General features: G+C 37.9%; 1 protein-coding gene across 1 annotated transcript in view; it reads right to left on the bottom strand.

Annotated features, from left to right (window-relative positions):
• The window catches only part of usp10 (ubiquitin specific peptidase 10), a 62,341-nt gene extending 49,481 nt beyond the window's left edge, over positions 1 to 12,860 (bottom strand). The window contains exon 1 of the mRNA XM_073070336.1: positions 12,758 to 12,860. Coding sequence (XP_072926437.1) covers positions 12,758 to 12,778 — 21 coding nt within the window. The 5' untranslated portion in view covers positions 12,779 to 12,860. The remainder of the gene's footprint in view (positions 1 to 12,757) is intronic.
• Between the last annotated feature and the right edge of the window lie 2,813 nt (positions 12,861 to 15,673).

Below are 15,673 nucleotides of genomic sequence, written 5' to 3'. Positions count from 1 at the left end.
CAGCGCCTTGAATGCTTCATATTTGCGTTCTTCCGGGGGCGACTGTATGAAATCCGCAACCTGGGCGGCCGTCTCCTGGTCAAGGGCGCTCACCACATGGTAGTAACGCGTGGAATCAGAGGATATCTGCCAAATCTGGAACTGTGCTTCTGCTTGGCTAAACCACACGTGTGGTCGCAGCGTCCAGAAAGTTGGCAGTTGTAGCGAACCTGCGTGAACAGGATGAAGAGTCGGTCATCTTTGGTCCAAATCCCGTTTGGACTGTCGGGGTCACCAATGTAGCGATGTGCTACACACAGCGCTGAAATAACGACACGCAGTCGGTAAGTCGTTTCGAGACTAGTTTATTCAAACTTAGCGGTGCTGGTATTTCAATCCCTAGTGCCCGCCCTCTCTGGGCGGAAATGACGTCAGAGGTGCATTACCGAAGTCTCTCCCCACGTGCTGGCTATTTGTGAGCCGGTTCGCCTGTGCAGAAAGTGGGTCGCCACAGCAACAATATATAACTGTCAAAAGCTTCATTATGCACAATGTAGGAACTTCCCAAGGGAGAATATCCTCACGTACAAAAGCTGGATGAACTCAGCAGGTCAGGCAGCATCCGTTGAAATGAGCAGCCAACGTTTCGGGCCGAGACTCTTCATCAGGTCTTGCGGTGTAGGAGAATATCCTCGCCTCCCTAATGGATTAACTCGAGGTGGTAGAAGAAAATCAGGGATGCATGCTTGCTGTTTTGTTTTGCAATTAATTACATTCCTATAGACATGATGAGAACTCTAGTTGTCCAGAGGAATTGGGAATTTGATTGTTCAGGCCATGGTCTTGTTCAGGTCTTCCTCCATCAATACTAGTTTTTGAATCAGATTTCAAGCAAATTAAGTTGGGCATATATCCTAGGTGTGATTTAAATACTTCAACCAGCAAAGTCTTCAAGCAACCAGCAAAATCTACTTATAACATTAGCCAAGGATACTGTTATTAGTACATATCTTAACATTAATTGTACATTTACTTTTAAATAATTCAATATATGCCTAGTACAATGGCATCGCAGTTCTCCAATCTCAGTCCTGATGTAGGGCCTCAACACAAATTATAGCAATTCCTTTCCTACCACAGACGCTGTTTCTCATCTGCAGTTATGCCTTCAATTAAATTCACCACCAAACTTCTGACCCCAGATATTAATGCCACCCTCTGCAACTGGATCCTTGACTTTCTAACCAACAAACCATAAACAGTAAAGATAGGCAGCAACACTTCTTCCACGACTATTCTAAAACCTCAGCCCCTCCCCCACTTTACTCCCTGTACACTCATGACAAAGTGGACACCGTCTCCTCTGTAATCTTTACAGGGTCCATGAAATTGATGCCACTTTACCTTATTTTTATTGCCCTTGTGTCTGTCTCCTGAGTAATTACAGATGCAAACAATTTATGTAAAATCTCCCCCATCTGTTATGGCTCCAAACATGGTTTACCATTCAGATCTTCTACAGGCCCAATTCTGTCCCTTGAAATCTTGCTCTAATGTAACTGTAGAATCCCTCACGATTCTCCTTCACCTGGTCTGCTACAACTTCATGTCTTTAGCCCTCGTGGTATCTTTAAGTGTTCTCTTGTGTTTCTTGTACTCTATTATCACCTCATTTGTTGCTACCTGCATATACCTGCTATGCAACTCCTTTTTTTTCTTAACCAGGGCTTCAATACCTCTTGAAAATAAAGGTTCCCTACACTTGTTATGTTTACCTTTTACTCTCAAAGCTTTGCTTTTGAATGCCTCTCTTTCCAAGTACACCTTTGCCAGAAAACAAATCCACTAAAGCTGGCCTTACTCCAATTTAGAATCTCAACCCGTGGACTAGACCTAACTTTTTGCAAATTTAATTTAAAACTAACAACATTATGGTCACAAGATGCAAAGTATACCCCTACACAAACTTCTGTCATCTGTTGTTTCATTCCCTAAAAGATCCAGTATCGCATTCTCACTCGCTGGGATTTCTATGTACTGATTAAGTAAACTTTTCTGAACACATTTAACGAACTCTGTCTCATCCAGTCCTTTTACAGTATGGGAGTCCAAGTCAGTATGTAGAAAGTTAAAATCACCCACTATAACAACGCTGTGTTTCTTGCATAAGGTGTGAGCATCACCAGTAACCTGTCTGGTCTAATCACACTGATGATTACCAATGCCTCTGCTTCTTCAGGAGGCTGAAGAAAACTGGCTCTTCCCCTTTTACACTCTCCCTAGAAAGCATCTTATCAGAATAGATAACAGCTTGGTACAACAACTACCCTCCGAGACCATAACTACAGAGATGCGAACATTGCTCAGCTTATCACATAAACCAGCTTCCCTCCACGGTCCTTGTCGCCTTGGCAGAACAGCCAACATAATCAAAAAACCCCACCCACGCCAAATATACAATGCCTGAAAGCACAGAACACAAGACTCAAGGAGAGTGTCTATTCCTGTTATTAGTGTATTAATACAAGATGGAGTGAATCGCGCAATCTACCTCATTATGGCCTTGAAAATGTCTGCTTGCACTGCACTTTCTAACACTTGATTTTGCATTGTTACTGTTTTCCCTCATACTATCTCAATACACACTGCTGTAATGAAATGATCTGCACATGCAGAACAATTTTTCCACTCAATACATGTGACAATTTACTAATGTCTACTATTGCACAGCACTAATTTCTTATTCTAATTACACAAAACAAGGCTACTAACTTCAACACAATTTTTGGAAAAATAGTGTATGAACTAACAGTGTCTGTTTATTATAAATACTGCTCCTGTACATGAAATTAAAGTATTGTTTATTTACATCCAACTTTGAGCATATACTTCAAGTCTTTAAAAAATTCTGATTTCTGAACAAATCTGTTTGAAGCAACCTAGACAGATGCAACTCCACTCCCCCTTCCCAAAAGCTCCGAATGACAAACTATTATTCAGCATAAGATCACATTTTAGACAGGTAACTGATAGAAAATGCTAGAGGAAAGCTGTAGCCAATATTGTGATTTATGTTGAATCCAACACCCTTAAGCAGTTTGAATGCAAGTACGTAAATAAAAAAAACACATTGATTTAAATGTATACTGGGTCACAAAGTTCTGATGTAACTGTTATATTTAACCTTCAGCGGATGGCATGCTAATCTATTTTCTATTTTTAAGCATCTCTTTGAGATGAGAATGATCAGAGCATTTAATGTGGATCCATTTATTGCCTTAGCAAAGTGAGACCCTTTAACTTCCATGCTACAATACAACTCAAATTATACACTTGTTTTAAAGCACCATTGGTATTAGCCAACAGGCAGAGCAATAGTTATTTGAGATCTTAGAACTCAGAAGTAATACAAATGAACTAATCTGAAATTCTATGATTTGTACATGAATTACTTCGTGCAAAAGTACATTTTTTGCATTTGCGTTTAATGAATTAACTGTATTTGGCAACATCCAAGTATCCCACCCATCATACATTTAATTAATCAAAGCAATACAAATTTCTTTGTAATCTATTTTCCAAAGTTCATTTGCCAAAAATAAAATCAGAGGATAGGAAAAGTCATGTTTAATGTGACTATTCACACTCTCCAAATCAGAGCAAAATCATTTGCACACTTTCTTTGGAGATTAATCTTTTGTGTGAAATGAAAAAACATGCTGAATAATTAGAATGAAGTTAAGCCAAGAGCAGAAAACATGAGAAAAGCACTTCACTAATCCTCATTCACAAAAGTACCATAACAGCCCTGACCTTTACTAACAGTCTTGTACAATTGTCTACAATTTTAACTATCAATAAAATTTTTAGTTCAAAAATAGCATATTTTTATATACATATTATCAGTACTCATTCATTTCAACTCCACATACTACATCCCAACTAAATGCAATTTGGAATTTTTCTGTTGACAGAATTAAAAATGACTCAATACCCAAATTCTTCTCCCTGATGCAAACAGAAACTAACAGAAGCATTATGTAAATACAACATTTAAAGTGTACAGTTCAGTGAATCTGAACAGTCTTGGGTGTGCAAATTTTACAACTGCTATTTTCTATTTTTGAATGACAATTCAATCACTATTACCCTGAATACAGTTCCCCTCTCTTACTCCAAATCACACTTTGTCACAGAAGAGGACATGAACGTTAATATAGAAAGAGCAATATATTATTATTGGCAAATTACCACAAAAATTGTATTCAAACTGCCATCCACAACTTTTATCACATCGATAAATTGTACAGGAAGTAAAAGAGGGTATAAAATGAATACCCTAAAACTCCAAAACTATATTATTTCCATATGCAACAGTTGTCATAAAGTTATTGAAATATCAAACCTACTCTTTGAGGACAAAACAATACAAGAACCTGAAATTCTTCACTTCCTTAAAGTTTCTTACTAGGGAAACTACCCTCATGTGTATGCAGTACCAAGCCAGACCAGCACAGCAAATGTTTTATAAAAATATACACCTGACTTACGTAGTTGTCTCTCGTTAGTTAACTGGGCTCCAGCACATTGTCAGAAGTTGGTTCATATGTAAACTTCAAACAGCAGAAAGACTTCAGCAACTCGCTCATACAACCATTGTGACAGTTGACATTGCAAAACTAAATAAATGTTGACAGCGATTTACAACAGTAAATATTGACACTTAAGCTCAACCAAAAATGTCAACTGGTAGTTTAAGTATCCAAAGGAAAATATGTATATTCTACCAGAATTAATACACTAACTTGCTTGAATAATTGAAATCCATGACTTTGGTGAGCTGAGTGAATACAGTCGGCCCTCCTTATCCGCGAGGGATTGGTTCTGGGACCCCTCACGGATACCAGAAATCACAGATGCAAGTCCTTTATTCAACCTGTCTCAATGCGGTGGACCTTAGGACCCAGCAGAACCCCAGACCTTATTTAACCTGTCTCAGTGTGGTGGACATTAGTACCCAGCGGCAGAGCTCTGAATCCACAGTGTTTCTGTTCACGAAAATAATCATGATTGAAAATAAAGTGGAAATAATAAAACAATCGAAAAAAGGTGAAATGCCATCGGTCATTGTAAAAGCGTTAGACTATGTCGGTCAACGATCGGAACAATTTTAAAGTTAAAGTGAGAAAGGCCTTGCCCCGATGAAAGCTACAATTATTACTAAGCAATACAGTAGTTTAATTATTGGGTTTTGAGTTTTTGATCCTCCACATCAACCCGGCATGGATGGACAGCACGCTCGGAAGTGGTCTGTCCCAGGATCGAACTTGGGAACTTCCGTTTCTGAGCCCGGCGCTGAAACATATGTTCTTAAGTGTTTTATATGCATAGAAAGGTAAAATATATACTAAGACAAACATTTGACTAACTGATGCTAAACAATACCGGACGTACCTGTTCCGACTTACATAGTAAGAGAACTTCCGATTTTTTTTATCTCAATCCACGATAACCCACACACATCCTCCCGTATACTTTAAATCATCTCTAGATTACTTATAATACCTAATACAATGTAAATGCTATGTAAAGTAGTTGTTATACTGCATCGCTTAGAAAAAAAAAGTCTGTACATGCTCAAACAAGTGCTGGAAGAGCACTTCCAGGTTTTCTCAATTCGCGGTTGGTTGAATTCACGGATGCGGAACTCGCAAATAAGGAGGGCCGACTGTACACAATTGGCCAAGGGAAGAAAGGAGCTGAACACTTGAACAAATAGGTGTGAAATACATAACCATGTACCTAACCCCTCTTCACCCCAGATATTGGCATTATTAAAAGTATCATTCAGTAAGAGCTCAGAGTTCAGGAGCTGGACATAAAATTGCAGTTGCACAGCAGATTACATTTAACACAGATGTTTAAAAAATGATATATTAAGAGATAAGATCAACTAAATTATACAAATTAAAGGCCCATGAATAAGGGAACAGCAGGTATAACTTTTGAATACAGCAGACATCAACATGGCTGTAATAGGCAGCATGCAATACCAGGTTGTATAATTGACTTACAAAAAGCAAGTTATTATGCTGAACACTTAAAGACATTATCTCCAACAATGTTCTGCTAAATATTTAATGTTTTGAGGTCTTGACATACAACCAAAAGCATTGTGCCATGATTGCATTCAACATAGATGGCAAGGAAGGCTGTCAAAAGATGCAGTTGGACATAGATCATTTAGAAATCAGGAGAGTTTAGTCTGGATATGCAAGAGGTTGCATTTTCAAAAATAAATGCAAGAGTAATGTATGCATTAAATGGCAAAACCCTTAGGATCATTGATGTGGCACCATGGAGTGGCAACACAATTGGATAGAGAGTTGTACAACATGCTTACCTTAATTAGTTGGGCATTAAGTTTAAAAAAAGTTTGTAAGTCTTGTTGCAGCTGTACAATCTAGGTGGCCCACATTTCAAGTATTGTGTGAAGTTTTGGTCACCATAACATTAGGATGCATAAAGGTTTACCAGGACATTGCTCAGATTAGAGAATATAACTATGAGGGAATTGGATAAACATGGATTGTTTTCTCTGGCATCTCAGAGGTTAATGGAAGCATATAAATTATGAAAGGCATAAGGTAATATTTTTCTCCAGGGTGAAAATGTCAAATACTCCAGGACATGGGTTTAAAATGAGAAGGGAAAACAGCTTAAACAAGATTTATCAGGCAATTTTTTTCTTTGCAGTAAGTTCTATATTCTAGAACTCAGTGCCAGGGGAAATGGTAGAAGCAGGTATATTTGACAGGTCACATGAAGAGGCTGAATGGCTTGTTCTGTGTTGCACTTTTCCCATGTTTTCAGAGTACTAGATATGATTTATAAAAGCTGGGACTGTTCTTCTGGCAACAAAAAGGCCAAAAGGAAATTTGATAATAGAAGTATTTAAAATCACCAACAACTCAAGGTAGAATTAATGACAAAATGATTCCATGAAACAGATTTAAAAAGGACTTTTCAATAGCAAATTAAACACCAAGAAGAAATTACAAGAGCTTATTTCATAGCTCTTCTCAATAATGTGCCAAATTGTCTCAATCTGGACAGTCATTTTGTAGTTCTAAAAAAAGGTATTTACACATGAGTTTAATTTAGTTATTGGATGTAGTTATTCCAAACAATGTCAGTATTGAGCATCGATGCCCATTTGTTCTTGAACAAGGTGATGCATTGGTGACTCTGGAGAACAGCCTATGTAATAATGACATTGCCTTTCTTGAACTAGACAAGCTTTTCTGACAAACTGAAAATTGCAGTCATTATTGAAATATGCTTTAAAGTCTATTTTATTTACTCAAATTCCTCACCTTAATGATGGGATTTCAATAGATCCAGAACTCCTGTAACTTACCCACTATGATACCAAACGCATCAAAGTCCAAAATTAGCATTAGTTTAACTAAATGGGTTCTCTTTTACAATCAACTACTATACTCATGTACTTTCAAATAAAACTAGAAGTTCCCATTTTAGTACCGAACTGCACCTTCCACCTCACTTAAGTGTAATCGGTATGCACTTCTAATCTCAATTATTTTGAACCTAAAAGTCAATCATTTTCAATGTTATAAATGCTATTGTTACATCTCTTTAATAATTTTCTTCCTTACCCCATTATTTAAAAGTATTTCCAATCCTGACAATTATTTAAACACTAATCAAAGCTCCTTGTAGCACTGCATGAACTTAGCTGGAACTAGGATACTTAACAATGGTGGTGATTTTGGCCGAGGACAGTAAAGAAGTGTTAATTACAACCAATCCATCTGTAAGAGTTGTAAACAGAGGTGAATGAGGATAAAACAAAAACAATAATAGGACGATGAGATATAAGACGATTGCTGTTGCTAAAATTCATAAGTGCAACAATACTAGAGATGCCCAACAAGTCCAGCAGCATCCATGAAGGGATACAAACAGATGTTACACACTTATGACCTTTCTTCAGAAGTGTTTCATTTTGAAATAAACCTGTAAAGTTTACAGTCAGAAAAAGCATGGACACAGGCCCTTCAGCTAACTTTGTGCTGACCACCTAGTACCCATTTTCTTTAAATGAATTCACTCCTAACCCATTATATCCCCCAGATTACGTCACACACATACACATAAGGAATCAAAGCAATGCATAGCACAGAAATGGATCTTTTCCACTGGTCTGTCCACCATGATGCTGATCCAAGATGATCCTGTCTGCCTACAGACACAAATCTATCCAAAAGACCCATGAATGCTATGACATTCACCTGTAACACCACCTTCTGTGTGAAAAATGTCCATCTTAGATCTCCTTTAAATTTCTTTCTTTTGAACTTAAACTTATATCCTCCCGTTTTAGACACCTCTGCCCTAATTTTCACTTTTGAAACTTCTTTAACGTCAGCTACCTGGTCTATGTTCCAGTGAAAATAATCCCAACGTTTCCCAATTCTAACATTCCAGCCAACATTCACCACTACTGGCAATTCACAGTGGCCATTTAACCTACCAATCTGCAGAACTTTGGGACTCAAGACAAAACTACAGCACCAGAAGAAACCCACACAATAAAAAGGAGAATGTGCAAAATCCACACAAGAAGGAATACCCAAGGTCAGGATCTATGGCACTCTGAGGAAACAGGTCTAGAAGCTGTGCCACCCACATTGTTGAATTAAATGTTGATTTTTGAGAGTTGTAACATGACTAGTTAGGAGATGAGATGTTTCCCTTACATTGAACTTTCAAAATGGGAGTAGGAGAGGTAACTGCAGTCACAGTCAAACAGACAGTTAAGACCACCTGGAGGTACTTTGCAAAGTAGGACCAAAGTGCAGTACATTAAACTGGAAGAAGTGTAAATGAAGTGTAGTTGAGTGTTTCTATCTTTGAGATAACAGTAGACATCGTGTTCTGTATCTCAGTTCCAGTAATGTTTTCTTTCTCATTCATTCTCCCTTCATCCAGATCAACTTCAAAAAGCCTTAAATCAGATTTTTTCAGCACACATCACCCCAATTTGTATCGTCCAATCTCTCTTGACCTCCGACATTCCTATTCCTCAACCATTCCTCCTCCTAATCTGCAATTTAAAACAAATTTTCTCATTGTTCCTAGTTCTGAGAGCAGGCTATCAGACAATTTATCTTTCCAAAAAAAAACTGCTGCCTGGTTCACCTAGTATTGACAGCATCTTCTGATTTTTAATTGTAAGGCCAATTAAGGCTGATTTACATATACACTTTAATTTTAGCCAAAAAAATAACCTTGTGCAAAATGTGAAGTGCAATATTTGACAAAACTATGGTAGCCTGTTATTATTTTCAGCTTTGGGATACAGTAATTAGACATTTGGACATAAAACACACTCAGAACCATGACAACTTTGAGTAATTTTCCCAAAAGTTAAAGACAAAAATATTCAGTCAGTGAATAAAAAAAAAACAGAACAAGGTTAAGTGTCAAAGAATCCTTAAGCAGCTTTTACAGTGTAATGTTGTCATGAACTGCATTTGTATTAGGTTATCAAGGCAGCAGCAGGATTCAAAATTTAACACTGCTGAAATAGATAAGTAGATTAAATGATGACTGCAACAATTATTTTACTCCAGTAACAGGAAAAATATCAGCTTTATACAGTTCTGTACACAAATCCCACTCCTGTCCAGATAATGAACATACATTCTTAAATATTATCCTTGCCTTTTAAGAATGCAATTACTTGAAAATGTGACTTCTTTTAACTGTAAATTGAGGCAGAACACTTTCCTAACCATGCTGTTTATTGACTTCCTTTACCACCACCTATCCCAAACTAAAAACCAAAATTCACACTTTTAACATTCAGCATTAAATGCCAATGTTCTTGACCCTTCCCTCCCCCAACACGCACACAAAATAGCTTTAACTCACGGTATTTTATTGGCTTGAATCCTTGGGTTACAACACATTACAAGGATAAAACACGCCTAACATTGACACTCAAGAGAAATGTTATCAACCAGCACAACATCTGACTGCAAGGACAAGTTAGAGCACATGATAAAGAGCTGGCCAAAAAATAAAATTTAAGAAGAAACAAAGGAGTAAAAGGCAAAGAGGCAGAAGAATGTAACAAGGGAATTCCAGGACCTTGAATTCCATATCAGTTATTATGGAGCAAATCAAATATAGAATGCCCAAGAGAAGCAGTAAATATAGGAGACTGGAGGAGATTGAGGGATAGAGAAGGATGAGATGAGTCACATTAAAATGCAGATTTTTTTTAAAAGCAAGAAATGATGTAAGTGAACAGTCTGGGCTTGATCCAAATTAGATGAACACAAAAATACAATAAATAGTAGAAATAACACATTTGGTCCTTCAATCTCCTGTGCTATTTGATAAGATTATAGCTAAGCACCACTTTTCCGCACTGACACTCATCTCTTTATTACCTCAAGATATACAACAGAACTGCAATGACTTCCAATTGGAATTGTCAAGCAGAGAGGAAATAAATAAATGTCTGAACAAATCAGCTTGGATAACAATAAGTCTCAGGCAACTTTACAGAGGATGGTTTTGGTGATTGTATGGACAGGTATGAAGTATTGTCTTTCTGTTAAAAATAACTAGTTTCAGTCCTGAAGTATGCTGGAAAAGGAATGGGATCAGTGGTCAGGAACTGGAGTTCAGCTGAGGGTGGGTGCAGGAAATACTGAAGAACCAAAATCATCTTGTTCAGTCTTCCCAAGCTTTAGTTAAATGTTTTATTATTCATTGTCCTAGACACTGGACAAAGCCTATAGATTTATAGACAGTGGAAGGGAAATGCCAGATAAAGATAGTTATCTGCCACTGATTAACATGTGAAAAACTAAAACAATAGAATCAGTCTATTAATCAAAGTTAAAAGGGGGGAAAAATCACTTGTATAAATTTAAAACCAATCTACATTTTCTGTTACATATTATGATAGGTTTAAAACAAAACTATTTAGGCGGGAATATTTTGCAATGTTAAAATGAAAACATAGCACTTTTTCTTGGCACCAGTAGTGCAAAAATTTTTGGTCATGACACTCACTTCTGAAAATAATGCAACTGTGGAGCTGGTGCCTTTTGTTTCTAGTAGAAAAGAACTGGGCTAAATAAAGTGGTATAGAACTATTTTAAAACTTAAAACATTGATTGGAAAATTACTTTTATGGCTGAAGAAAAATCAGTAACGTATTTTGAATCATTATAAATGAATGGCAAAATGATTTAACAACTTTCTTTCATGGGGCCACAAAACATCTCAGCTAGATGTCAATCAATTGATAAATAAATATTGGGAATAATTATTAGTCACTTTTTAAAATAGGCGTATACATTTTTATAATGCCTCTGTTGTAAGCAATGTTACACATTGGTCACTGTTTTACACTGGACACATAACAACACAGCCTCCAGCATGGCCCTCCATTCAAGATCACAATCTATGACCTTTGCTGTTTGGTATCATAAATTTAGTATCTGGTGACTACAAATTTAAGATTAAAAAATGAACTCACATTCATCACCACTGGCACAAAAGGATTCCAAACATCTTTGCAGATAAAATATTAATTTTATTGTAGAATCAAAATTGTGTTATTTTACAGCCAGTGGAGTGCTACAATCCAATGTACTAATCACCTGATTTTCTCTCCATTAGATTTTCACATCCGAACTGAAGCAATTTTCTGTGTACTGTAATTGACTTTTAATATATGTACAGATTCTAACGTCTGCATAACTCGACATTCCAACAGGTAAAGTTCAGAATATCTTTTTTATAAAAATGCTCAATCAAGAAAAACAAGTACTTCAACATAAAAGTCCTTTTAAAAAGTAACTTATCAGGAACAACCACTTTGCCGTGTCTATGCTTTTCTAAGTTAGCATTTAGTTATAGATTTTGAATATGTTCATTACAAGATATTTCACATTTATAGAGTTGAATTAGCAGTCGCTGATGAACTTCCAATGATTTACTTTCTCTGGGAAAAATACTTTGATACATTAGAAATCAACACCTTTTTAAAAAATGTTCCAACACAGTACCCAACTGTTTGGGGATGCAAATGCCAAACAGAATGAACAACGCTAGTGTGGTCAAAAAAAAACGACCACTAATACAGTCGTGTACTTAATCAAAATATTTTGAACATACAGCATGCAAAGCCCCTCATCGAAAAATACACATCGGAATCCATTTTGACCATTCATCCCCATGAAGCACGCATGGATCTTACTGAACAAAATTAACCCTCTTCCGATCTAGCGTTCGATCACAATTTACCCGGTTGAACACGTTAGGAAGCGGGTTAATCTGCAGTAAAAACAGTCCATGCTGGAATGAATCATCACGAGCAGGCAGGAACCCCTCCCCCACACCTTATATCTTCTAATGTTTTCTTGATAAGCTAAGCGTTTTGGAACGCAGCCGAAACCAAGATGCCACACGACGGGGACGAAGAATGTTTTAAGTGGTAGTGACAGCTTGGAAGAAGGGAGATTCCTTCTTTCCAATATGCACCGTATCGTGTTCAGAGTCAGGCCCCAGAAAACACCCCAGGGCCTAAGCGTCGACCTCATGGAATTTTTTCAATCACCCTGTAAGGAGATAAAACTCTTCCCATTTCCCCACCCAGGTTGTTTTCAATCCCGCACTAGGCGATAGGCATTTTCTCCAGCACGACACTGCAACACCAGACTTTCCTCACCTTCATATTGTTGCTAGCCATTTTGCTGCCTTTGAATGAGATAACTCATGCTTCCCCGTTTGCTGCCATGTTGTCTCGTACGTGAAAACCAGTGCGCCTGCGCACTACTCCCTCAGCGAAGCACCCCACCCCCTAGATCCCTGTTCATTGGTTGATAGTCGGAGAATTGTTTTCTCTGATTGGTGAATATGCGAATTATCGGGCTCCGCCAATAACCTGCAAGTATAACACAGAGCTACAGTGGATTGGTCAGTTAGCGCGCGTCTGCGAAGAGCCTTCTTCAGGATTGGTCACTTTCAGGTGTTCGCCTTTTACATTGATCCAAAGGCAGTAGTGTTGGTGATCGGTACGTCTGGAAGCTGCAATTTATTTTCTGCAGTTTGTAAATGTGTTTCTGGTTACACGTAGAGCTGAAGAATGAGATATCGTGGACAAAGGATGTCGCGGCAGGAGTAGGTTATTCAGCCCTTTGAAACTGTCCTACCAACAGAAAAGATCAATCTTCACACCATTTTCCTGCCCCGAAACATTAAATCTGTTTATCTTCCCACAAACGTGCCCTGAGCTGCTGAGTATTTCCAGATTTGTTATTGTCTTTTTTTAAAAGACTTCCTGCCCTAACACCAGTTTTCCTTAATCTCCACAACTTTAGGAAAACTTGTGAGCTCAGATGGGAAGCCACCAATCGCAGAACCTCCACGTGACTGTGGGATAACAATTCCGCGAATTCATCACCCTATGAATGATTTCTCTGATTTCTTCCCGCACCCCTCCCCCAGTCCTAAGTGGCCTTTCTCTTAATTTGAGAATGTGGCCCGTACTTCTAGGGTCTTTGGCCTCGTGCTGTTCATATGTTCCCTTTGTCCTATTTATCCTTGCAACCACTTTCTCTGTTCTCTCGTCTCCATCTACGTGCGCACGTCGATGCTGCTGCAAGCATTGTATTTGTACTTCAGTGCAGTTGTGCATGTAACAACAACTCGACCTGACTTGATAGTCTAGTATCTGAATCTTTGGAAATTCCGATATTTGAGCATCTGGCTCACAAGATATTTCCCGCACACCACAGCCCCTGCCCTTTTCTGCTATTCATAGACTAGGGGCCCATTTCCCACAGTCCTTTTTCACACACCCTGGATCCTACCCACGATTTTACATGTTGGGGTCCTGGATTCTGTGCTCTCCTTCACACACCAGGGCCTTGCTTCCACAGTTCCTTTCACACCTTGGGTATCCCACTTCTTGATCTCTCATTCACCAAGATTTCAGATTATGTGCTCCTTTGGAACTCACCTAGTTCTATTTCCTAAGCAACAGACACAAAATGCTGCAGGAACTCAGCAGGTTAGGGAACATCTATGAAAATGAACAAATAGTTGGTGATTTGGGTATGTTACTTTGGATTTCCAGTATCTCCTTATGTTTAATTTGATGCCCTCCTCTCTTCTGAAACTTCTCTAGAGCTATGCCCTCCACTCCCTTTAAACTTACCATGGGCTTGTTTCCCCATGAACCCTTTATACTTAACAGTTTCACTGTGAAATACATTATTCTGCTGTGTAGCATCTTAAAAAAAGACGATAGTGTGCTGGAGTATTTATGGAAGTAACATACAATAGTGCAGAAAATCTGCTGGTTCAGCCCCATTAAAGTCCTAAATGCAGTGGATTAATAGAGCATTGGTGTACCTCCCTTTCCTCATTCTGATTATGGAGATGTGACTTGGAAGCTGCCTGGCTTGCACAGTGTTTCCAGCATCTTCTATTTCTTTTCAATTTTAGATTTCCAGCTTCTACAGATTTTTAAACTTTCTTTTTGTTTTCCCTGTACTCGGAAAGAAATTGTTGTATTTTTCAATGTTGTTACTTCTCATTCCTCAGTCAATCACACAAAATGCTCGAGGAACTCAGCAGATCCGGCAACGTGTCTGGAGATGAGTAAAGAATTAACATTTTGGGCTGAGACCCTTCATCAGGACTTGTCAAGGAAGGGGAAATACACCAGAATAAGAAGTTGGGGGGCTAGAGGGGAAGGAATACAACTAAAACATGATAGATGAAATTCATTTCATTCTTTAAGCTTTGAAGAACAATAACTTCCTTGGTAATGAAGACATCTTCAAAGAGCAAGGCCTCAAAAAGCCTGTGTCCATCATTAAGGCCACCCATCACCCAAGACATGCCCTGTTCTCATTGCTGCTATCAGGAAGGAGGCACAGAAGCCTGAAGGCACACAGTTAATAATTCAGCAACATCTTCTTCCCCCTCTGCCGACTGATTTCTGAGTGGGCAGTGAACCCATAAACACTACCTTGCTACTTTTACATTTCTGTTTTTGCACTACTTATTTAAGTATTTTATATATTTGTTTACTGTAATCCAGATTTCATTATATATGCTGGTGATATTAATAATGATTCTGATCTACTCAATGACAAATCTGCCATCCCAAAAACAAGTCTGATTGACTGCAGCTGTACTCCTCCGTAAGAAGAATATCCTATTATGGTAGAGGAGAGATAAAACAAAGAATAATTCATATTTGGTCTCACTTGGGCCTCATATAACTTTAGTTTGACATCCTTGTGTCCAAACTGCATGCAGGAAAGTCAAATGTTTCATTTATTTTCCTAAATAAATAGGAAATATTTTCCTAAATAAATAAAAACTGTTTTCATGGTTTGTCTACAAGGACACCCAGATGTCTTTTTGTGTCAATATCTCTTTAGAGTCAAAGTTGAATTTATTGTCATATGTACAGTTATGCACAAGTGAAATGAAGGACTTACTTGCAGCAGCATCACCGAAACAGAGCATCATATAAGCAGAATTTACAAGAAAACATGTAAGTTATACGTAATTTTTACATGAAGGACACAATTAGAAAAGAAGAAAATTAAAATCCATTTTAGTGTGA

This window comes from Hemitrygon akajei, chromosome 17 (genome assembly GCF_048418815.1).
Source record: "Hemitrygon akajei chromosome 17, sHemAka1.3, whole genome shotgun sequence".
Classification (NCBI taxonomy): domain Eukaryota; kingdom Metazoa; phylum Chordata; class Chondrichthyes; order Myliobatiformes; family Dasyatidae; genus Hemitrygon; species Hemitrygon akajei.
This window is presented reverse-complemented; position numbering and strand designations above follow the sequence as displayed.